Here is a 27,320-nt window from a genome sequence, read left to right on the forward strand (position 1 = left end):
TATATATATATATATATATATATATATAAGAGTTCAAATGAGAATACATTCATTTTATGAAAACGCGATAACACATTTTCACTATAGATAATCACATGTGATACTATTATTCCATCACATATGATATACATCTGATACTAAATTAGAGACAAGAGCGATTTTCAATACGATCTTGATTGCGGGTCAAGTCGCTCTTACACCATTAAGCTTTCTCACAACTATTTATCACATATGATAAAAGTGTTGTTGATATGATATTATAATCAATCAATAGCATCACATGTGATGTTAAATCATAGACGCAAACAACCTTTGACGCAGCTTAAGTCGTAGAATACGTCGTCTACACATCACAGGGTCCCCTCACGCGTCTTAGCACATGTAAGGGTATTCTCACGTCCTTATAAAATGAAAGTGTTCTCGTTTGAAATTCCATATATATACATATATATTATGATTTTATATATGTATAAAAACTTATATAATCAACATATTGTAAAACATACACGTCAAATATTTGTGTAATTGTCTTTTGTTTAAGAGGACTTCTTATATCCAATTTTTTTTTATTACATTGCATAACTGAAATAACGGAGAATATATGTTAAGAACAAAAATGAGCTATGTAAGATCCCGCATTGGTTGGGAGGGAAACAAAAGTTGTTTTATAAAAGACTTGATACTTCATCTATCAATAGCATTTTAAAACCGTAAGTTCAAGTGTGAGACAAAGTGGACAACATCAGGTACGGTTAACCTGAGATGTTACAGATGATATCAGAGCTAGACTGGTGTCTCAATGAGGATGTTGAGCTCCAAACGGAGGTGGATTGTGAGATCCCACATTGATTGCGGAGGGAAAAAAAATTGTTTTATAAGGGACTTGATTACAAGAGCATTTGTTTTCTATTTTGTTATTTTAGAGGAAACTACAAATTTGGTCTATGTGGTTTGTTGAAAATAAAACCTTTTTCGTTTCTATAATTTTCAAAAATAACACTTTTCATTTCTACAGTTTTGAAATTATAAAATGGCCATCGTGGTATGTAAAAAGATCCGGATTTGATCCTTCCCTCTTTCGGCCGTTAAAAAATTATGTTAAACGAAGGTCATTTTCGTCATTTTATCTATTTTTTTTTGTCTTTTACTCAATCAAAATTTGATTTTATAATTTTGATCTTGGTGGTTTTTATTGGATAAAAGACAAAAGAAATCGATAAAATGACGAAAATATCCCTTATTTGATAGAATTTTTCAATGGTCGTTCAAAAAAGAAATCAAATCCGAATATTTTTATTAATTACGATGACCATCTCATAATTTTAAAACCATAAAAATTAAAAATGTTATTTTCGACAAACCACAAATACAAAATTTGTAAATTCTAGTTTACTCTTTATTTTTGGTATTATATTACTTTTAATGGTTTTATGTCGGTTTTGGGGTTTTGAACTTTGTTTTGATGAGTCAAAATCAATCCTCGTCGATTTACGTGAAAGGTCTTTTTGATTTATGGACCGGAAGGAAAAGTGTATTTAAAGGGTTGTTTGTTTACTTTTTAATAATTTTATTAAAATGTAATTTTTTAATTGTTAAGAGGTGAATTTTGTTTGACAAAAAAAAAATATATGTTTCTTAATGATTCTAAAACCCTTTCAATGATGTTGTATCTTGGATCTCCCTTAACCATTAAAAGCCTTAATTTCATTGTACAGAATTACCAAACAATTATATGTCATTTTGCACTATATCATGAGAGCATCTTAATCATTCTGACCACTTAATCATTCTGCACCAAACCATTCAACAATTGCCAAACAACCCTAAATAGATGTCTTTGAACAAAATCTATTCGAGCCAAAGATGAATAATCGTGAGTTATTACAAGAAGTATAAGAAAAAATCTGGACCCTTAATTACTTTTAATTTCATCTCTACCTTATGAATTGTATTTCTTATGGAAATTGATCTGGTGCATTTCATTAGTGTTGATTTTGAATATGATTGATTTAAAGGTGGAGATCCTTTAATTATCATAACTTTCGTTCTCATCGAAACTCAATTATTGAATTAAATCAGTATATTTAAAATAGAGTAAAAGACACCATTGGTGCCTATGGTTTGATAAAAAATTTGATTTGGTCACTTAAACGAATTGTCCAAATCGAAGGTCCCTATCTTTTATTTTTCTTGCATCCATATTCCCTTAACACGTTAACAGGATTCCTTTAATTAGAGGTATGTTGTCCATCTCCAAGAACTCGGTCCAACAAGGGTGTATGGAGTTTGAGTTCGGCGGTTTCAAGCATTTAAACAATTTAATCCAATTACGATGATTTGAAAAAAAATCTCAAACCGTTATGGGTTGGGTTGGTACATTGTCATGATTCCTTTAAATAAGTATATGTCTTCAAATTCTGATCACTTGTAAGTATTGTCCATTTTTCGCTTTAATCATATATATATAACAAATAAGTAATATTGAATTACTGAAATACAAATTGTGCTTGCGAAAAATGAAAATATGTTTACACACCAACACGAATATATGTCGTCTTCACCCAACCAAGGGGCAAGGAGTTAGGGGTATATATGTACATATCAGTAAAACTATATATTGCTTAATTTCACACGTTTGTATTGATAACTTAATCCTTTATATAAATTAAAAAAAATCAAAATTACATATTAGTGGTGGAGTTAAAGTCTGATACAATTTTAACCTTATTAATTGACGGGTTGACGGTTTAATGGGTTGGTGAATTTGATTGTTTACGGGTTGGGTTGGACGGTTTGAACGGGTTCCCGGTTATGTTGTACAATCCTATGGCCCATAGATCTACGAAGAAATGAAAAACCAACATGAAATTCAAACGCATCCTAAAAGCAAAAGTTGTAAACCCGTTTACAATCCAAATCAACCTCTGTATCTAACATATAAATCTGTTTAGTTTATTCAACAACTTAGAGATTGTTCACTTGCGACTTAATTAGGTTTATTGGTCTATCTGGCTTATTCACACAGCTCATCAATAGTTTAGATGGCTGAATATCACAAGGAAAAACCACATGTTGGGATATTGGATTTACAAAAGCCAGATATTCCATAGACTTCAATTTTTGTTTCTAATCGAGATCCAATCTTCATTAGAAATTGAACCCAAATTCAACGATCACCTTGACGATCTAGAAACAAAATAGCAATCGATTGTCATAGAAAATCAAAATCTATTGAGTCGAACCCCATTCTTCCGTCATCATAGTCTTCGTGAAGATGTCAAAGCGAAAATCAGAACTTGTTATCAAGATGACAAAATGAAAATCAAAACTCATCTTCATTGAACGATATAAAAGATCTATTCGATGCCCAGAACAGATCGGGGATCGGCTACAATGCGTATTTCACGAGCATTTTCTCTCAAGCGGGTTTTTTCTCCACAGGGTTTGAAGGGCGTGTTTCACAAGGATAAGGGCATTCATGGAAATTTAGTGATGAACGTATCCGACACCTATATTTTGACTTAGTGAATAAGCCACTTTCTTGCCTAATAATCCACAATTGAACACCCACGTATAGCTTCCCGAATAAGCCATACAAGCTATTAAGCCGTTACCAAAAACTAAATCTTTATCAATCAGCCCATTAAATTGTTACCAAATGGCCACAATTTTATCGAACAAAAAATCCATAAAACTAACAATAAAACATTGTACAAATACACATCACAATATTATACAACCACAATTCAACACCTCACTTACTTGCCACCGTTTCACTTCCGGCCACCGCCCGCCACCGCAGTTCCCTGAAACAGACCATCGATCCGAGCCTCCACGTCTTCGATCGCGAACTTAACATGTTTATCTGCATATTTCCCAATATCTTGAAGATTATGAAACCTCCCAAGAAAATTTCTATAAGCAGGAACCACATTTCCAGCTACCGAACCCTTCAATTCATCTCTCAATTGTTCATCGACTATGACCCATGTCGATTGAGTTCTAAAGATCTCTTCGAATTGGGAATTGAGCTGTTTCAGCTTCTCTTTCAAAGATCTTGAAGCAAGATTCGAAGATAAGTTACTGTTATCGAGCTTCAAAGTGTTGAGAATCTTGTGCCATGAGGTGCGTTGGTAATTTAGATGATGTTGTCGAACTTTTGCGGCTTGTTTTCGGATCCAATCGTCACCGAGAAGAGAACCTAATTCGTCGTTTTTAGCTTTCTTGACGATATACCGGCCATTGTTCATCATGAAGACAGATGATAACGCTGGATCTCTGTAAATCTTGGATTTTGATTCTAAATTGGTTTCTAAAACCTCCATGATCCAAGAAATTTGAAGTGATAATGGAGATGATGATGATGATAAAGATGGATCGAGATTGTCGTCGAAAACTTGTTCTAGTGTTGGTCGGGAACAAGCCGCTCGGAGGTAATTCATGACATAACGGGTGATCGGGTGAAGACCACCGCCGGGGACGGCGGATTTGGCTGGATCACGGCGGATTAGATTCTCTAGTTCCATGAAAATGCCTCTAATGGATTCAGCTAATCTCTTCCAGACTCCTATGGCTTCGTTTCTTAAGAACAAACAATATTGATCGGAAAATAATACCTCGAATTCCGGCGATAGATCTTTCACGGCTTCGTATACATCGAGAATTTTGAACAACCTCTCCGGCGCTCTGCTCCCCATCGCGATTCCGTTAGCAAAATTTAGCAGCTCCATGGTGGAAACCATACATATATCCATGAATGAGAGATCGGCAGCGGCGGCGGTGGCGGAGGAGTAACCGAAGACGCGATCGCATAGACGTCGCTCGCTTGGGTAAAAAACTCGAACCGCCATGTTAATTACTTTAATCCACTTCTCGATTTCGACATCGTTGTCATCGTCTTCAAGAGCTTTACTCGAATTTTGTAACCCTAAAAACCCTAATCTAGAGAGGCTCTCTTCTAAGAAATCCCTCCGGCAGGTACTATAAGCAAGCGAGCACTCTTTCCCGTAGCCGGCGGCCACCATCCTCTTCGAGATCTCGTGTAGATCGTTGATTGTACCAGACGGAAGCGCGTCGATCGTGATGTTGTAATCCGATACCAGATGCGCTACCGGAATATCTACATCATCGAATCCGTCATCTTCTTCGTCATCGGAATCTGAATAACCCCCAACACCACCACCGGCGACGTTATCGGAAGATTCAGCGCCACCACGTTCGATTAGCAGCTTAAACTCCTCCTCAAGCCGAAACATACACTGCTGAAGCAAATCCTCAGCTCTATCAAGACAAGACGTAACAGCTTTGTTGTCGGCCATGGCATTCCACTCACGAATCACGGAAACTAGTTCGTCGACGGCGTCAAGGAACGATGAAGCGTCAGCAGAATCAGACCATATAGGCTGGTCAACGGTGATGAATCTGGAGATTCTCCGGTCAAGGGTTTTTAGAGTCTGATCTAGTGCAGCTCCCCCGTCGTTGCCGGAAATGTTTTCATTGAGCTTTTCCCTCAATCTTCCATCAAAGTTGGAGAAAATTTGCAGTATATCATCTGTCATGGCGTTATCGGTATGACCCAGTGTTTTTGCTATGTGACGGGCCACCGCAATGAGCTTCTCTTCGCCATTTTCCGCCATGATTAAGAACTGGGTTTCAACTGTGAAGCATAAAATCTTGGATTTTTATGTGATTGTGGTGGGATTGATATGACTTTTTGTAGTTGCAGAAACGAAGAAATTTCAGGGAAAAACGCGGATGAAAACAGTGAACGATTTGCTGTGGGGTAGGGAAAGGAGGCAGGAAGAAGACCAAGGTTGAATTTGAAGGGCAAATTAGTCTTTTATTTCCTAAATTGATTCACATAATCTTTATATCAACTTTTTATTCTCTATTCGTGATTCATATTTCTAAAATTAATGTTTTGTAATATTTTAGGGTTGTAGTAATTTTTTATTTTGAAATCAAACATATTATTGAGAAAAGTCGTTTCGTGTTTTGCCAACTGAGCTACATGTTCGAAGATAAAAATGCAGCATATTATTAAAACATTAAAATGGTCAAATAACACAGCTAAAAAAAGTCTAGCAGTATCGTAGTCTTTGACCTCTTAAGAAGTCAGAAGTTCAAACCTCACCAAAAGTGAGGAGGGTGTAAGTTTATTTGTTACATTTGTCGTATATAGATATTATATATTTCAAAAAAAAAATATTAACTATTAAAAAAAATATCAGTAACTTATTTTTATTAGACGACCATATTATATCAAATGTTTTATTTATATTGAAATAAAATATGAATATGAACCTTAATTATGGGGATCATGTGTTGATGGCCAGATAATACACATAATAAATGTCTAATTATGTATTAAATTTGTTATTTTGCATTTTTAAAACATTAATTCGCATAATTAAAAACAAATGTGTATTATTGAAAAACCAACTTATTGTTGGCAAAAATTATTCAATATAAATATTAAGTGTTATAGTTTATGATATTTGTAGAGCGTCGTTATTTCAAACGCATTAAAGGTAAAGTTGAACCATAACTTTATGAAACAAGGCACCAAAGCAGTCAAAATACATCCACAAACAAAGCAAAAACAATCAGCTTTACAACTAAAAATAAAAATGGTAAATAAATTATATTATTATTAAATAATTAAAAAAAATTAACCAAATTCAGTTTTTAATATTTTTTTAATTGAATTTTTATTTTAGATTGATTTTATGCAAATATGTTAAGTATTTGTGTTAACTTGATTTTCAGATTAAAAAAGAAAAAAATATATATTTAAATAAATTTGAGCAAAAATTTAATTTGAAAATACGTTTTAAGCACTAAAATTTAATTTAATTTGATTTTTTATAAAAAAAAATCTATTGGATATGTTTTGATATTATACATCTTTTTGTAGTTTATTGGATGATATATTTTCAATTTTAAATTTAATTAGGTTGTCACAACTTGAACTTTCTTTTATTAATCTGGATATTCAACCCGCTATTTGAGCCGACTAATCTCAGGACGACCACATGCTGTGCAGATAGCCCGGAGTCACCGCATTTGAGCATCCGTGGCCACAAGGGGATTTTTATTCCTCATTGGATTTGAACCTGAGACGTCCTGGTACTTTTGACATTTGTAGCCAAGCTCAAATCAATCAGACACCACTCTTATGGTTCACAACTTGAACTTTAACCATTTATACAAAAGGATTGAGTTTCAAATAAGAAAGAGAGTTAAGATGAAAATGGAGAAAAATGATCTTCATCCTTAAATGCACATTAGAATGAGATGCACCATGATGAGATGTACCAAGATGCATCAAATCAGTCCTCGTATCACGCACGATTCATGAATGGGTTTAAAATTAAAGATGATCAATAGTTCAGATCTTTTATTATACTTCTCACCTTAACTCTTCTTTCTTGTTTTTCTTTTTTTAACCACAAAGGTGATGTCTGATTGGTTTGAGCTTCGCTCCAAATATCAAAAGTACCAAGAGGTCTCAGGTTCAAATTCAATGAGAAATAAAAATCCCCATTGTGGCCACAGAGGTTCAAATGTGGTGATTCCGGGCTATTTGCAAAGCATGTAGTCGTCCTAAGATTAGTCGGTTCGCATAGCGGGTTGGATATCTAGGTTAATAAAAAAATGTTTGTTTTTGTAGGAATGGGAAATTGAAGTTTACTTTTGGTCTTCAAAATATCACTTTTAGCATTGAAATGGACCACATTTCAAAGGGAAAATCCCTTTCATTGAAAATTTCTCCATTATAGACCAAATATGAATACTGCAAATAAATATATATATATATATATATATATATATTTAATGTTGTCAAACTACTTTAATGGGAAAAAATATCTACAATCAAGTTGGTGTTTTGAAACATATATTACCATCATAAATCCTCATTTGAATGGCTACTACTTCATGTTGAAAAAATTACAATTTTGCCCCAATGTTATGTTGACAATTATAACTATACTAAGGGACCGTTTAACCAATTGTTTACCCGATAAGCGCTTACCGATAGAAGTTAACATTATGATTTATTTTGATGCACAAGATTTTAGTATATCAAAACATATCGAATGCAACAATTTACTGGGTAAGAGTCGTCATCCTCACTTACCGGGTAAGACTTTCCATCATTCTTATCGCTCTTATCCGGTAAGATTTTTTGCTCTTCTCATGTTCATCCGATGAGGAAATTTATCTGGTAAGCACTTACCAAGTAAATGTTTAGTAAACGACCCCTAACCCTCTAATGTATTTATTACATTATGGGTTCTTGTAACTAATATGTTAATCTAAGGCAGCGGTGTCAAAAATAACTGAAACTAAATAACCCATTTAAACCGAATGCAATTTAGGTTGAACGGTTTTGAGTTACTCAGTTTTTGAATTGAACGGTTCGGTTAACCGAATGAGAATCCTTATTCGGTCTGGTTCTCGATTAATTTTTCTTAATTCGGTTAAACTGAATTAACTGAAAAACACATTTGAATTATATTTTATATTATTAAACAAATAAAGCTAAATACATGTTATGCTGTTATTATTTTACATATTTTTTTTGTTATGTGATGTTTTTAATTGAGGATATATATATATATATATATATATATATTTTGTTATATTATGTTTTTTACTTGATGTTATTCATAGCATGGAGAAAATAATGTCTTTTAATAGATAATGATTTTTTTGGTTGGTGATGCTTTTTACCGGCTATCAAACCGAATAAGCCGAAACCGATTAAATCAACCTTATTTAGTTTGGTTATCGTTTAGTTTTAAAAATGTTAAAAATCGATTAACCCAAATTGAATAAATCAAAAACCGATTTAACCGCCCAAATAACACCCCTCTAAGCTTCTTTAAACCCTTCATGGTGCCACTCACCTGAATGGATTTTTTTTTTGTCTTGTTGATCCTAAATTTTCTCAGTGATTTGATGATAACCTCTTGTACTTAGTGATTAATTTACTATTTTAAGTTCTAACTGAAAACACAACCAACGACTTTTGGTGATAACCTCCAGTACTTAGTGATTAATTTGTCTCTTTAAATTCTAAATGAAAACACAACCAGTGACATTTAGCCATCCTTCATTTTGTAATAGACACAACTTCGCTAACAGTAAAAGACTTTTAAGTAGTTGTTAAGACAACTAATTTTCAGCTATTAAATTAAATTAGAAATCTTCCAAAGGTCTTTCCAAGAGCCACCAAGTTTGTCATTTAGCCATCCTTCATTTTATGCACACGGTTTCTTCCACCAGCTCACTACTACATAAATGTTGCAGCATGAGATCTGCTACACCAAGCCTGTCCATAAATTCATATTAGCCTACCAAAGAGTAAAAACAGGTAAATCATTATTTCTAACTTCAAAAACAGATAAACGAAAGATAAGGAAACAAAATGACTCGATATTGGGATTTAAAGGGAAAATAATCTATCTGAGTGAGAGAAAATAGTGTTTTAGCACTAAATAATTAGTGTGTATCATGCACCATCTCCTCAACCGTCACTAGTCTAGCTTCAGTCTCACCACCATCCCTCACCATCTTCCTCTCTTTCAATCAACCTCCAAAATGTGAGGCAACTGACGTCTTCAGAAAAAGGAGATCACAAGAGGGAAAGAAAGCCATAACTTTGAGAGGGTTATAGTGTTGGTTCAGCAAAAAGGCAACAAACGTTGTTGGTTTTCGTTCATATTCTTCAAAAATGAAACCACCCTTTCTGTGTTACCCTCGCCCCAACCCTCTGACATCTCCAATGTCACTCTCACCAACTGGTGTTGGTGGAAAGAAAGCCCTTATGCCACAAGAAGATTTAGAGAAGATGAATGATATAAATTATGTTTTGAGGTTCTTTTGCAAAAAATGAGTAGATTAAGAAGAAATATGAAATTCATGACATTAGAAGAAAAAGCTCCATCCAGTTGTCTTTTTCCTTGTTCTATCTAAAAATCCAACCAACAACAAACCTTCATCATTGTTTCTTCCCCCCTTTTCATATTTGATTCAACACCTAGAATGGAACAATTTAGGGATTTATGAAATTCGGTTGTGTTTAATTTTATGGTTTTGGAATTCCAATTAGGGTTTATTTGGGTGTTGATGGGATTAAGGTTTGTTTCACCAAAGTTAGATTTGTTTTCTTTGGAGATGGAGTTAAGGTTGTGGTGGTTGAGTAGATAGGAAAGAGCACGGGGGTAGGGATACAAGCTAGGTGTATTAAAGAACAGTCGTGACTATAAACAGACTCGCGACCTCTTTATTTTAGTAGGCGTCAATCTTCTTCATCTGCCCGCATTGCTTCAGTCAGGTCATCGATTCACCTTATGGTCGACTTGCTTGAATCGAAGAAGAAGAGCCCACTTGCACCAGACTGTGGACATCTCGTCCGAATTCCTTCAATCCTACCAGCCATTCCTTTCGGGACCCCGGACAAGGAGGGAATAAAGGCAAGCTTTGAAGAGTGGATTTCATTAAAAACAAGGCCTTACCAGCTTGACCGAATAGGGTGGGCACAGGTAATCCCGAATCTGAGGTCTTCTGGTCTCTGGTAAGCCTTAGGGAAACTAGAACTTCTTCGAGATGTCGAAGATGGATGTTTGAGCGGTTGAAATAGTCGGTTTTGAAAACCGAAGTATTGATAAAACAAAATAATAGAACACAAAAAGAATAAAAATGACAGAACAACCTTGAGTTAAATGGATAATTTATTAACTTGAGATAGGCAGATGGACAGATAGTGCAATAAGTTGCAACCACAGTTATCAAATCCTAATTATATTAAAACAGGGATACGATTTGTTAACTAGTGGCAGCCACATGGATCAAAAGTATACTTTACTCTAATTGCTAATAGAAAAGATCCATAATAAGAAATGGTCTTTAAGACATATGTTTTATGTGTGTATAATAAAAATATCTTATCTCTTTTTTTGCTTAAAAGGATCAGTCCTTTTAAAACCGGTTAATATATCTATACTATATTATAAAATATTTGAAAAAAACTCTTAAAAACCATATTTTATATATGAAATACTGTTTATTGATGCATATTACTTAAAATTCAAGATTACAAGTAAATTATGCGTAAGTACAACTTATTAAAAATTCATGTTTGAATTCATGTAACTAACTGCATATAAACATAATCAAATAGAGGATAAACTTATCATTTTAAATATAAAAAATCTAAAATAAAATTAAGATAATAATTAAGTTTTAACAAAATATTTAATTATTATCTTTATAAAAAATTATATTATTAAACCAAAAATTTCGAAAAAAGAATTAAAGAAATACACAAAAAACGAGAAATTTTAAATAGTTAATACTAATATCAATTTTTATGATATATCTTCACATTTATATTTTATTCAAAAATAAAAACATTATCGTTTTTTTAAAACCAAATAAAACTGTATTATAACATCGACTGAGACAAAAAAAAACATTAAAATCGAGATGTACTTCGCTGCATTATAAGAATACGCTTCTGGTATCTCTAAATATTCTACTGTTGTACCTACATATTTTTGCATAATAATGTAAATGTGTGTATGAGTAAAATAATGCTAATTCCATTCATTAAAATAGTCGTTACTTTGTGAGACTATATTTGCATAATCATAACAAGAATTATACAACATAAAATACATAAAACAAAATGCATAAGGGTCAAAATGAAAATGTTATTTAACTTTTGGCGTCATTTGGTAAATAAAGATTGCAGAAGTAGGTTAAGTGTAAATTTATTAATTTAAAAGTATTATAGGAAATTGTTGGGAAAGTGGGTTAAAAAACAATGTGCAACCAACAACGCTCGTGAGGCCACTCATCACCTTATGTTTCTTTTTCCCTTCATTTTTATAAGTAATTTTAAATCAATTTTTTTTTCTAAATATAAAAAACAAAGTCAAAGTTTGTATATCAAAAGTCAAAACCAATGGAAGACAGACTGATAAAAAGACAACTTTATCCGTACACGAGTTAATGGAAAACCAACTAAACACTCGTTTAGTTGTCTTAAATGTTCATTTGTTTCTTCTCAACGTATTTTCTTGTTTTATCTGTTTTTCTTCTTGTCGTTTTTTCTCCTTGCAATCAAACCGTCTTTAATAACATCAAATTTTTGTGCAATGCCAACGCCTCTAGCTGGGCTTTTCTTAACTTTTTTTTGTAAGCCAGGGCTGTATTTAGGAAAACAATATCTCTACTTCTTAATGCTAAAATCTGGTTTATGGACATTTTATAACACCCTAAATTATATGATTTGTATTATGGAAGCTTGATGTTTACACTTAAGAGTGATGAAATTGAAAACTTGAGTATAAAACGTAAATATTGAAGCTAAAAGTTTTTTATTGTATTCGGTATAAAAAAGTCGATAATTTATTGCTCAAGTCATTGCAGAAAAATCCCTTCGAAAAGAACGAATAGTGACCAAAAATGGTAAAACACGACGATCCCATTCTTTTAACCACATGGGTGATGCGTGATTGGTTTGAGCGTGGCTCCAAAGGTCAAAAGTATCAGGAGGTCCCAAGTTCCAATCCAATGAGGAATAAAAATCCCCTCGTGGCCACGGAGGTTCAAATACGGTGACTCCGGGCTATCAGCAAAACAGATGGTTGTCCTGTGATTAGTCGGCTTGCATAGCGAGTTGGATATTCAGGTTAATAAAAAAAAGTCGGGTGAAAAAGAGAGAAAACTGGGTCGGTTTGGGTCAATATTGGACGGACCCGGATCCTTCGCCCATCTGATTTTCTGGGCTTGGCTTATTTTTCTACTGGGCCATTATTACTGGGCCGGAATTTGTGGGCTGAAATTATATTTATTTCATTTTCAAGATACCGGCTAAATTTTTTTATTAATGGGGTATTATTTATTAGAGTAAAATTGAATTTTGGTCCTTAATGTTTACAGTTTTCAACAGATATCGACCCTGAAATACAAAAAGGCAGATTTGATCCTTTATGTTTGTTAATTCTCAAAGGTGTTTGTCTATTAATCATAAAGTTTTTCCATTAAGTCCAGTAAAAGGACGGGTATTTTAGTCATTTCACTATATTCTCAATTTTATGTTAAAATAAAAAATATATTATATTTTTGATTTGAAATTGTAAAACAAAAATAGGAAAGAAAAATGATAACCACCACTTTTTTTTTTTTTTTTTTGCGATTTCATATTAAAAATATAATATGTTTTTTTATATAATGAAAACAGTGAAAATGATTAAAATACTCCTTGATTAATTGGAATTAACGGAGAAAGTTAACAAGTATTAAAAAAAAAGGACAAAAACCGTTAAGAATTAACAAATATTAAAAAAAACAAATATGATTTTTTAAAGTTTAAGAAGAATATCCGTTGAAAATTACAAACGTTATGAACCAAAACTAAATGTTGTTCTTATTATTATGTGGAATTGTGGACTGAAAGTGTTTAAAGGTATTTAGGCTTATAAAACTGTTTTAACAGATGATCATGCTTAATTAGTAATTAATAGTGAAAGTTAATTTATTTTAACCAATTAAATGACATTATGTTAATATTTAAATAATAATATCTAGCATTTTGGTGTTCAACAGAATAGCTGTTATAAAAATCCTGACGTTAATTTGAGGAACGGTTATGTAAGAAGTTTTATAAACGTGAGAGATGAATCTATGATAAAAAAAAAAAAATTAAATTTATATATGCCACAGATACTCATTGTTGGGTTACTTACTCTATTGCTTTTAGTAATACAGAAATCGAGAATTTTACCTGTAAAAGATATAACAAATAGAGGTTGGTGACTCTTACCCGGTTAGCATTAATCGGGTAGTAAATGTTTACCAACAATTTTGTTATACCATCTCGATGGTCGTGAATTAGACCCGGTAAAATAAATGAAGTGATGAATCTTACTTGATAACTGTTTACTCTGTTAGCTTTAATAAACAACTTGTCACTCTTTAAAAAAATTAATAAGAGGTTATCCAACAGGTATTCCAAAATGCAGGAAATTGAGATTTTGGGAAACTTTGGACAATTTTTCTTTTTGTTTCAACAGATCTTCGAAATATTTCTCTAAATATAGAAAATAGGAGAGAAACTGTATAATTCTCTAACCTTTAAGAACTTTCATAAATGATTGCCATATGAAAGAAATATTTTTTAATTGTATACCAATAATAAATTACATGTTCTGTCCATGTGGTTATATGCTTTTACCGCTTCTTTTCATTTCTTGAACAATCAACAAGTCGTGTTACTATGGTTGCACTTTTACAACGAGATGAATCCTTAACGCAAGTACAAGGCCCCATTTGATTTATTTTCGGACCAAATTCATGAAAAAACTGTAACCATAGAGATCCAACTCATTAAAAAATATGCAACAAAAAGCTAATGATTTAATGGTCTAAAGTTGCACGGTGACAATTTTGTGATTATTGAGAAGTCTCGTGGCAATTTTGTGATTATAAATGTTCAGGTTGTAGATATAATTCAAGGATTTAGAATTTGTCTTACATGTCTCAGGAAAAACCTTTAATCTCATATGATCCCAAGTGTATATATATGTATGTATTTATCGAGAGTTTCCATTAAAAAAAATTGAATTCTTTTTTGTAAATGATACAAAAAGCTTAAATTGTTTGGGAAATGAGCATGAAATAATGGAGTGCGATAGCATTACCGCGTACATCAGAAAACACGTCAGATCTTCACCGTCCATTCCTTCATCAACAGCCCGTATTCATTGAAGCTTAAAAAGGTGTTACAGATGCGTAAATATCATTCCACGGCGCTAGCGTATAAATATCCCTTCTTAATCGTTCAGTCCTCTCGAAGTCAAAAAGTTTCAGACCATTCTGACTAGAATACCCCTGAACTTTTTCAATATTTCCATCCATGTCCTCCCAAAATCTCCCGATCTCAGATCCTCCGTCGTCCACCACCGGCAATGCCGCCTGGTCGTCCACCATCTCCGCCACTCCGGCCTTACGTGCCTTTCTAGCTCGCTTCACTGAATCTCTACGACGCGCCTTCGCTCGCCGTCGCCCTTGGTATGAACTGGTCGACCGGACCGCCTTCTCCAAGCCAGATTCGCTCACCGACGCCACATCTCGCATCCGCAAGAACTTCAACTACTTTCGTGTCAACTACCTGACGTTACTCTCCGCCGTGCTCGCGTTTTCTCTTCTTTCCCATCCGTTCTCTCTGCTCACAATCGTATCTCTCCTCGCCGCCTGGCTCTTCCTATACCTCTTCCGCGCTGCCGATCAACCGGTTGTTATTGGCGGCCGCACCTTCTCCGATCGAGAAATTTTAGGGATCTTAGTTCTTTTCACGGTGTTCGTTGTCTTTCTAACAAGCGTTGGTTCACTGCTCATGTCCGCTACCTTGATAGGTGTGGGCATCATCTGCGTTCACGGCGCGTTTAGAGATCCAGAAGATCTATTCCTTGACGATCAAGAGACCTCTGGCGCCGGATTGTTTTCCTCGTTCAGCGGAGCAGCAACTTCCTCCGCCGTCGCCGATGTCATGGCGCGTGTTTAAACAGATACGTTTTGATTTCCGAGATGCTAGTATCATCGATTATTCTGTCATCATTTTATAGATATTCTATCAATTTTCGTCTTGCTTGTTGTAGATTGGTGTAAGATCTGACCTAATTCATGGTCTTTCGGCTACATAATGATAGATTTGTTGCATTTGTACAAGTATTCCTGATTGATTCTTTTAATTAAATGAAAATTCGTCAATGAAGTTTGTTTAAATCTATATGTTGAATTCTACGGAAAAAATAATGATGACTAACTAGTTTTATTGTAATCTTGCTCTTCCATTCATCTCCATAAGTAATGATATTCATTTATACCAACTACCAAGATCGCCTCCGTTTATGCCTCAACACCTCCGAGGAATGCGTATGTGCCTCAAATTTGCTTGGCTTGTAGGAAATGACTTCAACTCTTATCCCAGTTTGCCAAATGCTTGATCCTTGGTTCGGCTTGTGTAGGCCTGGTTGGTGAGATCGTGTATATAATAGTGGAGTATTTAAAGCATAATTAAATTCCTATAATCTGATTTCATGACAAATACTCTGCATCTTAAAAGCAACTATTTGATGCATTTGATGATGAATCTCATAGGCATATGGTGTTCCTTGAGTGAATGTGAAGTTTGAACCCTTGTTCCGATGTTGATATATCGTATAGGCTAGACGGCGTGAGTGATTCTTTGCAACGGTGTCCTGGGATACCATAGTGGATTTGGCAGGTATGGTTCAACTCATTTACGCTGCATCTTAAGTGTGTTGAGTTGCCGAGCATGAGTCATACTCAGCTCAGGCTTGTCGAAGCCTAAACCTGACAAGCTTTTTGGGAACTAAGATCTTACCAGCTTAGAGTGATTTTAAAAAACTTCCTGCAGATTTTTGAACTTCCCCAATGTTACTGAAGCGGCCCCTAATTATCTCTTTGTTATCTTAGAATAAGATTCTGTCTTTTGAGTAGGGCAAGCGTGACGCAGTAGGAAAAAGCGGAAAGATCGACAAGGGTCTAAACTCTTAGGATAGCTAGTCTACGAGCATAGAACTCGGAAAATAAGAAAAAAAACTCTTATAAAACTAGAGATGGAACTCTAAAGGGAATTTTATTAATTAATGATAAAACTTTAAAACTGATTTCCTAAGGCTTATAAAGGTCCTATTTAGTGGCAAAAATAATATAAAAGATTGCTATGAAATCGAAACCTATACTAATTCTAAACCAACTAGGAAATGATTTAAATAATAATCAAAAGGAAACTAATAATAATCTTGATTTACTAATTAAATAAAGATTAAAGGAAAATTAGATAAAGAAAACGATAATGCTGAAATCTTCATCCATGTAGGCGTGGGTGACTAGGAGTGATCTAAGGGGCTGTTTACGCTTACCCGGTAGGTGTTTACCGGGCTATTTTCCTCACCGGACGAACATGACAAGGCCCAAGAATCTTACCTGGTATGAGCGATGATAAGGATAAAGAATCTTACCCGGTAAGTGAGGGTGACACCTCTTACCCGGGTAAGCGCTTACCAAATATATTGTTGCATACAATATCATTTTGATATACTACAATCACCTAGAAAATAAATTATATTGTTGAGTCCTAACGGTAAGCGCTTATTAGGTAAACAACCCCTAAGTCTTGTATCTAGTCGCATGAGACACTGTTTCTGGCTTTTGTTGCAGTATTCTGAGGACAAATTGGGATTCTTCCAAGGCTGTTTCCTTTTTCCCATTGAAACGTGACACAATCGGTTAATTCTTTGATTTGTCTTACATCGAAGTGTCAATTATATACCTGAATAACTTGTTCCCTTTTTCAATATCTTCATTGTGTTCTGTTTATTTGACTTAAGGAATTAGAGTGAGACTTCACAAAAATGGTAAATCAAAAACCGAGGGAAATGGTGCAAAATTGCACCGAAAGAAAGAAGACAAGCACAACCCAACCCAGAGTTGAGAACTTATTCTGTTTACTTTTGCTGCATTCTTGGTATGTCATGTTTTTGTTGCTAGATTCTAACACTTGGTTATCCCCAAACCTGCATAGACATGTTGGTTCTCCCATCAAGTCATCAAACTCTAAGCGGTTGTTTGGTTGCGGTTTAATGGGCTGTATAAGCTATACATGGCTTATACGGTCAGCCATATAAACCTGTTTGGATATGGCTTAATCAGTCGGCCAGAAGAGATGTGTCGTTTAGATTGAGCCCAAATTTTTACCCATATGCCTTTCTCTAAAACACGCTTCCAGCTTCCTTTCCTCCTTCCTCCTCCGGTCAGTCTCCTGGCTCTCCTCCTTCTGCCTCCGGTCAGTCTCCTTCCTACTCCGGTAAGTCTCCTGGCTCTCCTCCTCCCTCATCTCTATTGCCTCTTCTCCGATGCTTCTCCCTGCTGCGTTCAATCATCTGCATCTGCATCTGCATAATCTGGTGGGTTTTCGAAACATTTCTCCCCAGCTCTGGTGGGTTTTCGAATCCCCCCTCCACCTCTGTAGCATCTGGTCCTAGAATTTCGATCTGGATCCTTGGTTTCAAGAATTTCGATCGAGGTCTCCATCAACACTATCAAAATCCTAGGTCAAGACTTTCAATTTGAGCCTGCATTAGCACTTGCAAAAGTTAGGTCATTACAAAAATTTGTGTCTGCATCAGAATTTCGATATGGTCGTTGCTGTCGTTACGGTGCAAAATCTTTATATATAAAAAAGGAAAACCTTGGGGGTGTGGAGTTGGTATCATGAAAATTGAGTATTATGAAATGGTAAATTTTGGTTAAGTTTTAGTTGTCACACATTGGTGAAGATTCATAAGATTTGAACAAAGTGGTGTGTATAAGAAAGGGGATTGGATTGGATTGGATGCCTTTGTGTCGATTATAGAGTTTGACTCATAGGGTTGTCTTATTTTGAATGACTCTTTTTGAAGTCTATAATCATGGTTGAAATCAAAACATTTTAAATGGTAAAAATTATTGTGCAAAATTAAAAGTGAAACTAAGGATGACAACTTGCCAAAATGATGTTTGAGTATTACTCAAATCTTGAAATAAAGTTGACTTTCATCTTCTCACATTGATGAAAAGATGATAGTTTGGAAGAAGACGATGGCTATAATAAATGGTGATATATGCTTGAAATCTATAATTATGGTTGAAATCAAAACCAACCAAATAGTAAATTTATTTTGCAAAACACAGTTAAAATACTATGTAAAACACAAAATTCAAAACAAATTATTCATTTCACAAAATATCATTCATCTTGAAATAAGGTTGAGTTTTATCATCTCATATTAGTATAAAGATGATATTTTGGAAGAAGATGAAAGGATATACAAAGGAGTGATATTATGAGATTTGAGTATTCAAAATAATTTTATTGGTATTGAGTTTAGTTATCCACGTTGGTGAGAATATGATAAAGTAGAATGACATGAGTTTATGTGTTTTGTTATTTTGGCCCATCCTCTAAACGAAATACATTAATTATTCAACCTTGCAATTCATTATAAGCATATGGACGAATTATTTTTCATCTTAATTTAGTTATATGATTTTTAAAGAAACAATATTCGTCATCACGCAACGCTCGGTGCCAAACACTAGTCACAAATTAGACTAAAAGTTGGGTCTGCACCAGAATTTCAAACTGATACAACAACTGTTTTATGATCCTTGGGATTGGATTGGATTTGGCATCGACAACTATCTGTTTCTTATACAAGTATGAATATTTAATATATGGTACAGGTGGTAATCACTTATAACGATACTCAAAAGTAGTTTTATGATCGAAGGGAAAGAGAGACCTTCCTTTTTTATGTATGTAAACATATGTTAACTTATGACAAAGTACTTTAACATTCAATTAGTGTTTGTTGTTTTTTCAGTATTTGATGTTCACTATTTTCTATGTTAAAACATGTCGAAATTGCATGTTAATATATGTTAAAGTTTAAATGTTAACACATGTTAATATATGCTCTGGTTTATATGTACAATTACATGCATAATTATAAAAAGTTAAATATTAATATATATATTTTTCTATAATTTTTTTCTTCATATTCTTCAAATAAAAGAGTACATGATGATTAAATGAGAAACAAGATGGGGACGGAAGAATAAATACAACAAAAAGAAATGTGTTTTTGATATTTTATGAATTTATATTTTACTTATAAGGACTAACAACGGGTAGCGTATAAAAACTATAAAAGGTTATTATGTCATCCTATTCATGTAATTGAATTTATTAATTGGATAATCTTTGAAATCAATTACATTGATTCCCTTATTAATTTAAATTTAACAACTTGATATGAATTAAGTTTTATTCATTATATAATTCGTTATCACATAATGCTAAGTAAAAAATGAGTACAATAACGAAGTGGAATTAAATTTTTATAGGTTTTATCTTCCAACGATATAAAATCTCCAATTTTAATCCTTGGTATGTAGTATCTTAGCATTGGAAGTTTCAAAACTAGGAAACCATATTATAATAGAAGAGTTGTTTTCATGTTCACCTTGTAACATTTATCATTAGCTCAGAATGAATTCGTTTTCGAGATGCAAATTTTTCTCTTGCTCGAAGAGCTTGGAAAATTACATAACGATAGCTTCTTATACTATGTAAAAGAACCACTTGAGAATGTTTCCATAACACGTAAAACGTATGTATTTATACGAAAAATCATAGTGGTATATATGAGATGTTACTTGGTAGCCTCTTGAATGAAAGCATACTTTTATTAAACTAACAGACCAATTTTCATATATTCAAAGGCCCAAGCTGATGCATATATAATTTTTTTTTGACTTTAAACAACTAAAAAATTTAACAAATGTATAACTTTGAGATTTAACATAACATATATAATCTATATCAATTTTATTGAGATTCATAAGAAAAGAGAGAATACAAGAATAGATAAAATATACTTTTATTATAAAAATATAATATCAAACAAAGTTTATTAGACTTTATAAGAATCGTCCTACTAGTTATTGTAACAAAAACATTTATTGGTTGGTGTTGGTATGCAATACCCATGATGAAAGCCTTTCGCCTTACAGTTTGGCACACAATCCGAACCATCGTTACAGAATCCAATGAAGACCTCCTGTGAATGTGCTGTACATTACCGTATGCAATCAGCTTGTGTAATAACCCTCTCTTAATTACCTTGGTAATAAAAATATAAACATACAATCTTGCATGGTAGAGACATATATACAGTATGAAGAAATGTAATGCAAGGAATCAACATCGCAAACAATACAACTATTGCAACATTCTAGAATGATAAACTCATATCAAATAATGTTGTATTTAAGAAAGTTCAATTATTCGATATAGAAAAATATGAGTGTGGCATTCAAAACCCAAACTAAAAACTGTTTTGTTTAGAAAGTGTCAAAGAATATGAACTATTCCTACATTATTCAATAAATAAAGGTAAATTTGTTTTGTTGACAAATTATCATCACGATCTGAATCATTCATACGTCCTCTAACAAATATAAGTGGCAGGGAGAGAGGAGCACATGTGTTTGTTGGAATGTATACATATATCTAATATTTTTTAGAAAATTTGAAGAAAGTTGTATTAGTTTGGGTTTTATCTATATGCTACTAAAAAGTATTTTCGTACGAATAGAAGCAAATTCAAATAAATGATATGGTAAAGGCATGAAAAGCTAACCTAAAACAGAAGTACATGTAATGCAAAGGATAACCATCACAACCAACACAAACGTAGTCATATTCTTGTTGGATAAACCCATATTAGATGATGTTCCTACTATATGTGATCAAAAATTGTCAGTATCTGTAAGAAATAAGTCTTCAAATGTGTTGGTAAATTATGGGTCACAAACCCACCCTTAAGTAGTTTATCAAATTTCTAAGCATTTTAAAAGCTCATAAATACAAATATCTATGTAATTAATTGAGATAATAACTAATATATTTGATACATGACTATTAATTTTCTTGTCTTACTTCCTTTGTAAAATTGATTTTGTAATTATGGCAATTGATGTAACAATATATTGTAATTAATTGTACCAATGCCTTGATTTGTAAAGCATATAACTGGTTAACAACAACACTCTTTGTGCGATAAACAAAAATATTACCATAAGAATATAAGTAAGATATATCTTGCAATACAATAAATATATTTTAATTAAATTTATTTATAATATGATAATGAAAACAGATATTGAAAAATATTAATGATATCTTAACATGAAATAGTACTTATATTGGCATTGAAATATGTGGACATGTGAACATCCGTTAACAAAATATTTTCTATGTGTCTATCGAAACTTTGATTTTTTTTTTATCGGAACTCAATTGTATATGTGTGTGTGTGTGTCTATCTATTTATATATGTCTGTGTGGTGTGTGAGAGTAAGAAAGGGGTTTTTGAAATGAAAAATCTAAAAATATTGATAAAAAGAGATATCAATCATTAGATGAAATTTTTCAATGTCCAATATTTTAAAGACAAAATATATAAATATTGATAAAATTTTGACTAAATTAAAGAACTTAAAGAAGTTGAGAGAGAATTTCGAAAACACTGTATAATTAAATAAATAATCCACTCATTTTTGTTCAAAATGTTTTACGCATTTTTTTAAATAGATAATAGAATACCCATTTTCATTGAAATTAAATTATCTAAATTATTAAAAGTATATTTTTTAAATAAACTATATCAACAAAAAAAAATTCATCATTTTTGAAGTAAAATTTTAAGCAACTAAAGTGATACATGGATCTCAACAAGTGGAGAAGAAATTGAAAAACAAGATTCAGACTTCCATAAAAATTAATAATTCATTCCTATTTTTTATGTATAACATTAATATTCACATTTCCATGGCTCAATCGTGCTACTACCAATTTCAAACATTCCAAGTTTTGATCAAGAACCTCCATAATTCTTTAGCCAAAAAGTCTCATCCTATAATTTCAAAAAGTTGTTTGTCTGAGGAAAGAGAGACGGATGGACGGATTTGAGAACAAGTGAAGGTCCTGACTTATTCCATATAACCCTTTCTACTTGTACACATTACAAGTCCAATTTTTACTCTTCTTTGTTGACATTTACACCCATAAATATAATCTGATTTTTACTCTTCTTTTCAGGTGGTCAATGACTCACATACCGCTAGACTAAAGACTCCTCCATTATTCGGTAGTCCATAGGCTCCAATTTTGGATTAGAAGCATTTAATGAGCGTTAATATGAACATGTGCATTAAATGATTCTAATAATATACCTTAAGGGTACATAATAGAAAAAATGTTTTTTATTTTTGTAGGACCGTCTATCAGCATGTTAAGTATGGGTTTTTGAACGGGCCCCAACAATTTTACTTGTGTTTGGGCCTGATTTAAAAGTCATGTGAAGTTGTTAATGCATCAGCATCTCGATGAATTTCAATCTAATTTCTTTCAAAATCAAAAGTGATTATTTAATTTCAGAATTCGTTAATAAAAAACAAAAAGACTGTTCATTAGTCTTCTTATTTTGTCATTTTAAGCATTTTCTTGTTTTAATTTATAATATTTTTAATATGATATGGACTTTTATATTTTATTTGTTTATTACTCGTTTAAGACGATATATAATTTTAATACGGGTGTAACACCTGTAGCGGTAGCGGAGTCTCATGATGATTAGTAGTTTTTTAATACATGAACTTTTATATTTTAATCGAACGATTAACGTTTTTTTTTGGGCTAATAGTGATCACTCTGCTACTAATAGGTTAAAGAACAATCAGTAACGCGTTTATGCAAATCCCATACGATAATAACCGTCAACGGACAGTTTCCCGGGCCGACTTTGGAAGTACGTAACGGAGATGTCGTTATAATCAAAGTAACGAACAAAGCTCGTTACAATGTTACCATCCATTGGTACTACATTCATTTACTGGTCCTAATTTTTTGGGGTTGGAGGATTCGACTTAGAAAAGGAAAATGTTAAATGACGAATGGTTTGTGTTTCAGGCATGGACTTAGACAGATGCAGAACCCGTGGGCGGATGGACCGGAGTATGTGACTCGGTGTCCAATCATGTCGGGTGGCTCGTACACGTACAAGTTCTTCGTACAAGACCAAGAGGGGACTTTGTGGTGGCACGCTCGTAGCCGATGGCTAAGAGCGACGGTCTATGGTGCACTTATGATCCGTCCTAAATTGGGTTCTTCGTATCCTTTCGCTAAATCGAAACTGGAACTCCCTATCGTTTTAGGTGCGATTATATATTTATCTGAAACTTTATGTACTGTTTTAACTTGCTTAGAATCTTATACATAAAAATCTTCTATCGCAAAATCACATGTCTCGTTCCTATCCTACCAATAAAACATATTCAAAAAATCTTTTTTTTTTTTCGTTTTGGAGATGCTTTAATCACTCAATGATGTTCGTCACAGGCGAATGGTGAGATCGAGATATCATCCGTGTCCAACAACAAGCGTTGTTCAGTGGCACGGCTCCTAACATTTCCAACGCGTTAACCATCAACGGTCAACCGCGTGATGTTTACCTATGCTCTCAACAAGGTTTGTTAGTTTCCGAAACTGAGTTATCTAGAATCAAAATGTCCCATGCAGAAACCTTGCGGGGTTACCTCAACTGACAATAAGTCTTCGTCTTTGAGGATTTTTCTTAGAGGTCACTGGTCTGAGTATTACAAGGCCAATAGAGATTTTCTTAGTTGTTCTCTGGCATTGGGATTAGTCGAGGTGTGCGTAGCTGGCCCGGATACCATGGTTAACAAAAAAAAACGCCCCAACCACTACTAACCGAGTCTTTTGAACTAGTGGTTGTGGGATCCACTCTTTGAGACTCGCTTTGTTTACACGATTCTAACAGATAAAAGTCTGCGTACATCATACCTTCTTCAAACCCTAGTTCGTGTAGGATTTACTGTGTTCGTTTGATTTTTTTATAGATAAAAAGTGTTATCTGACAATTCAGGTACGATAAAATATTTGGTGACCTCCGGTGACACTGTTCTCTTGAGAGTTATCAACGCTGCACTCAATCAACAACTATTGTTCTCCATCGCGAACCACCGGCTAACCATGGTCGTGACCGATGCAGTCTACACTAAACCATTCGCCACCAACGTCATCATGGTCGGACCAAGTCAGACCACGGACGTCCTCCTGACAACCGATCAACGGCCTGGCAGCTACTACATGGCGGCCCGAGCCTACGCTAGTGCTAGAAACGCTCCGTTTGACAATACAACCACCACCGCAATTCTAGTGTACAAATCCACCACTTCAAGACCAATTCTACCATCACTCCCCACCTATAACGACACCAACACCGTCACGAACCAAATCAAGAGTCCGGGAAAGGTCGATGTTCCTATAATACTAGACGAAAACTTGTTTTTCGTGGTGGGATTCGGGTTTTTCAACTGTTCTCCTGGACCTAGATGCCAAGGACCGAATAACACACGGTTTGCCGCCAGTATGAACAACGTCTCCTTCGTGCTTCCTTCACAAGCATCATTACTTCAAGCTTACACGAACAAGATTCCCAACATCTACACACCGGATTTTCCGGCAGCACCACCAGTGAAGTTTAATTACACCGGAAACGGCCGTCGAGGGCTGTGGCAGCCCGTTAAGGGAACGAAACTTTACAAATTGAAGTTCGGTTCTAGCGTGCAGATCGTGTTGCAAGATACATCCATCTTCTCGACCGAAGATCATCCCGTTCATCTTCACGGATACCATTTCTACGTCGTTGGACAAGGTTTCGGTAACTTCAATCCGTCTCAAGATACCCCGAGATTCAATCTCGTCGATCCACCACAAAGGAACACAATCGACATCCCAGTTGGTGGATGGGCTGCCATTCGATTCATAGCCGATAATCCTGGTAAGATCTCCGTTTCAGAAAACAACTACAAACCGATCGGATTATAGTTGTCTTCAGAAACCCGCCACTTAATTTGAATCTGGTGCCATTTCTAGCTCAAAATCTAAACACAAAAGTTCATCTAGAGCAAAATTGACAGTTTGATCAGTAATTTCAATAGTTTTCTAACTTACAGAATTTCTGAAATGCAACTGGAGTCTGGTTGATGCACTGCCACATCGATACTCATCTCGCTTGGGGTTTCGGGATGGCGTTCATCGTTGAAAATGGAAATTTCATAATTTATCTATTGATTTGTGGTTCAAATAAGACTTTACAGTTACCATAAACTAATTAGTTATCATTTTATTAGACTCTTGTATATGTATATATATACAATGATACCAAAACAAATAAAATAAGATATTATTTTATAATTTTATTTACTCAAATTAAAAACTAACTATATTAAATAAGATTTAATTTTATTGTTTTAGTATTTTTGGAAGTTGAAGTTTTGGATCTGATCTGATCCATATACACTAAGTGCATATCCAATTATGGTTGATTGGTTCTAATTGAATTGGTCTGTTTAAATTGGATCGGATGACTTTCTGCACATCTATATTTCCATATTCACGTGACTTTGTCCCGTTTTTTAAATTGTCTTCAATATTCTTGTTTTTGTCGTGTTCTAATAATTGTATCATTCGTGCATTCGTCATGTTTTAAGTTCGTCTTTCTTCACTCTTCTAGTCTTCATCCTTAATGACATCTTCAACATCATTTCATTACCGGACTCAGTAGTTGGCAACGTTTTTAGGTTTTGTGGGATTTCATTGTATTCGATGACTTCGTCCCCGTTTTCCATCTTTGTCTCTGGTGGTGTTTGGTCTTGGACTATTTCAACGTTACCCAAATAATCTTCAAGCCCCACATAACTCCACCAATTACGAACCATGTCTTTTCCTCCTAATCCAGATAACCATGCCACTAAGAGAAAAGGCGTATTCAGAAACTACAGTACTAACTTGAATCAGTAACATATCACGTGTCATGACAACCAAAACAGAAAATCGCGGTTCTTTTTGTTTTCACCATGCTAATAAATGAACCTAGAAATTCCACTACTTCTATTTTAAACGCCATTAAATAAGTTAATGATCGTTTTTGGTTCACTAAGCTAGCATGAATTGTTGCTAGAATATATTGATTTAGGGGTTTAAAGCGGGGACACATGAAAGAGAAAAAAACGTGCGGTTTTACATCTTTTCTAGACTAACTCGATGACATAAAAACGTACTCTTCTCTCTCTCTCTCTCTCTCTCTCTCTATATATATATATATATATATATTGTGTTAACTATACTAACCAACATCAACCAATCACATTCTTTCTTTACTTTATGTTCAAATGTAACTTGTAAATTAAATACAATGGTCATTTTGTAATTTGACCTTTATGTAACTCCATAGTAATTATTTGGGAGTTATAAATCTTTTAAGATCCCTTTAATTGATCCTGAGGTAATTCCGATGTTCATGGTGTTCATATCCATGTAATGTCCATGAACATTCACCGTGTTCATATAAATGTTCACCGTGTTCATGCGATGTTTTTACAAAAATACCCTCTGAACCGTTGTTCATAGGCATCTCAATTAATATATTAATTAAATRATTATTTTTATAGTCTCATTTAATAAGGACCATTTGATGAGAAAATAAGCGATCAAGATCAGGTTAACATAAGTTTGCACAATAGTTTTGGTTAATATTTGAACCAGCCCATATATATATATATATGTATATATATATGTGTATATATATATA

The 27,320-nt window shown here is 33.8% G+C and overlaps 2 protein-coding genes and 1 pseudogene across 2 annotated transcripts; 2 read left to right on the plus strand and 1 right to left on the minus strand.

Moving 5' to 3' along the window:
- LOC112512230 overlaps positions 1-25,836 on the plus strand; it is a 31,679-nt pseudogene extending 5,843 nt beyond the window's left edge.
- LOC112512148 (exocyst complex component EXO70B1-like) lies at positions 3,576-5,697 on the minus strand. The gene has a single exon (XM_025118006.1). The coding sequence runs from the start codon at positions 5,634-5,636 to the stop codon at positions 3,774-3,776; it is 1,863 nt and encodes a 620-aa protein (XP_024973774.1). The 5' UTR covers positions 5,637-5,697; the 3' UTR covers positions 3,576-3,773.
- On the plus strand, positions 14,872-15,798 carry LOC112512149 (PRA1 family protein B3-like). Its single transcript, XM_025118007.1, has one exon. The coding sequence runs from the start codon at positions 14,930-14,932 to the stop codon at positions 15,575-15,577; it is 648 nt and encodes a 215-aa protein (XP_024973775.1). The 5' UTR covers positions 14,872-14,929; the 3' UTR covers positions 15,578-15,798.
- Positions 25,837-27,320: the final 1,484 nt, after the last annotated feature.

The sequence above is a fragment of the Cynara cardunculus genome, assembly GCF_001531365.2.
Source record: "Cynara cardunculus var. scolymus isolate 2C chromosome LG 5, CcrdV1, whole genome shotgun sequence".
Lineage (NCBI taxonomy): Eukaryota > Viridiplantae > Streptophyta > Magnoliopsida > Asterales > Asteraceae > Cynara > Cynara cardunculus.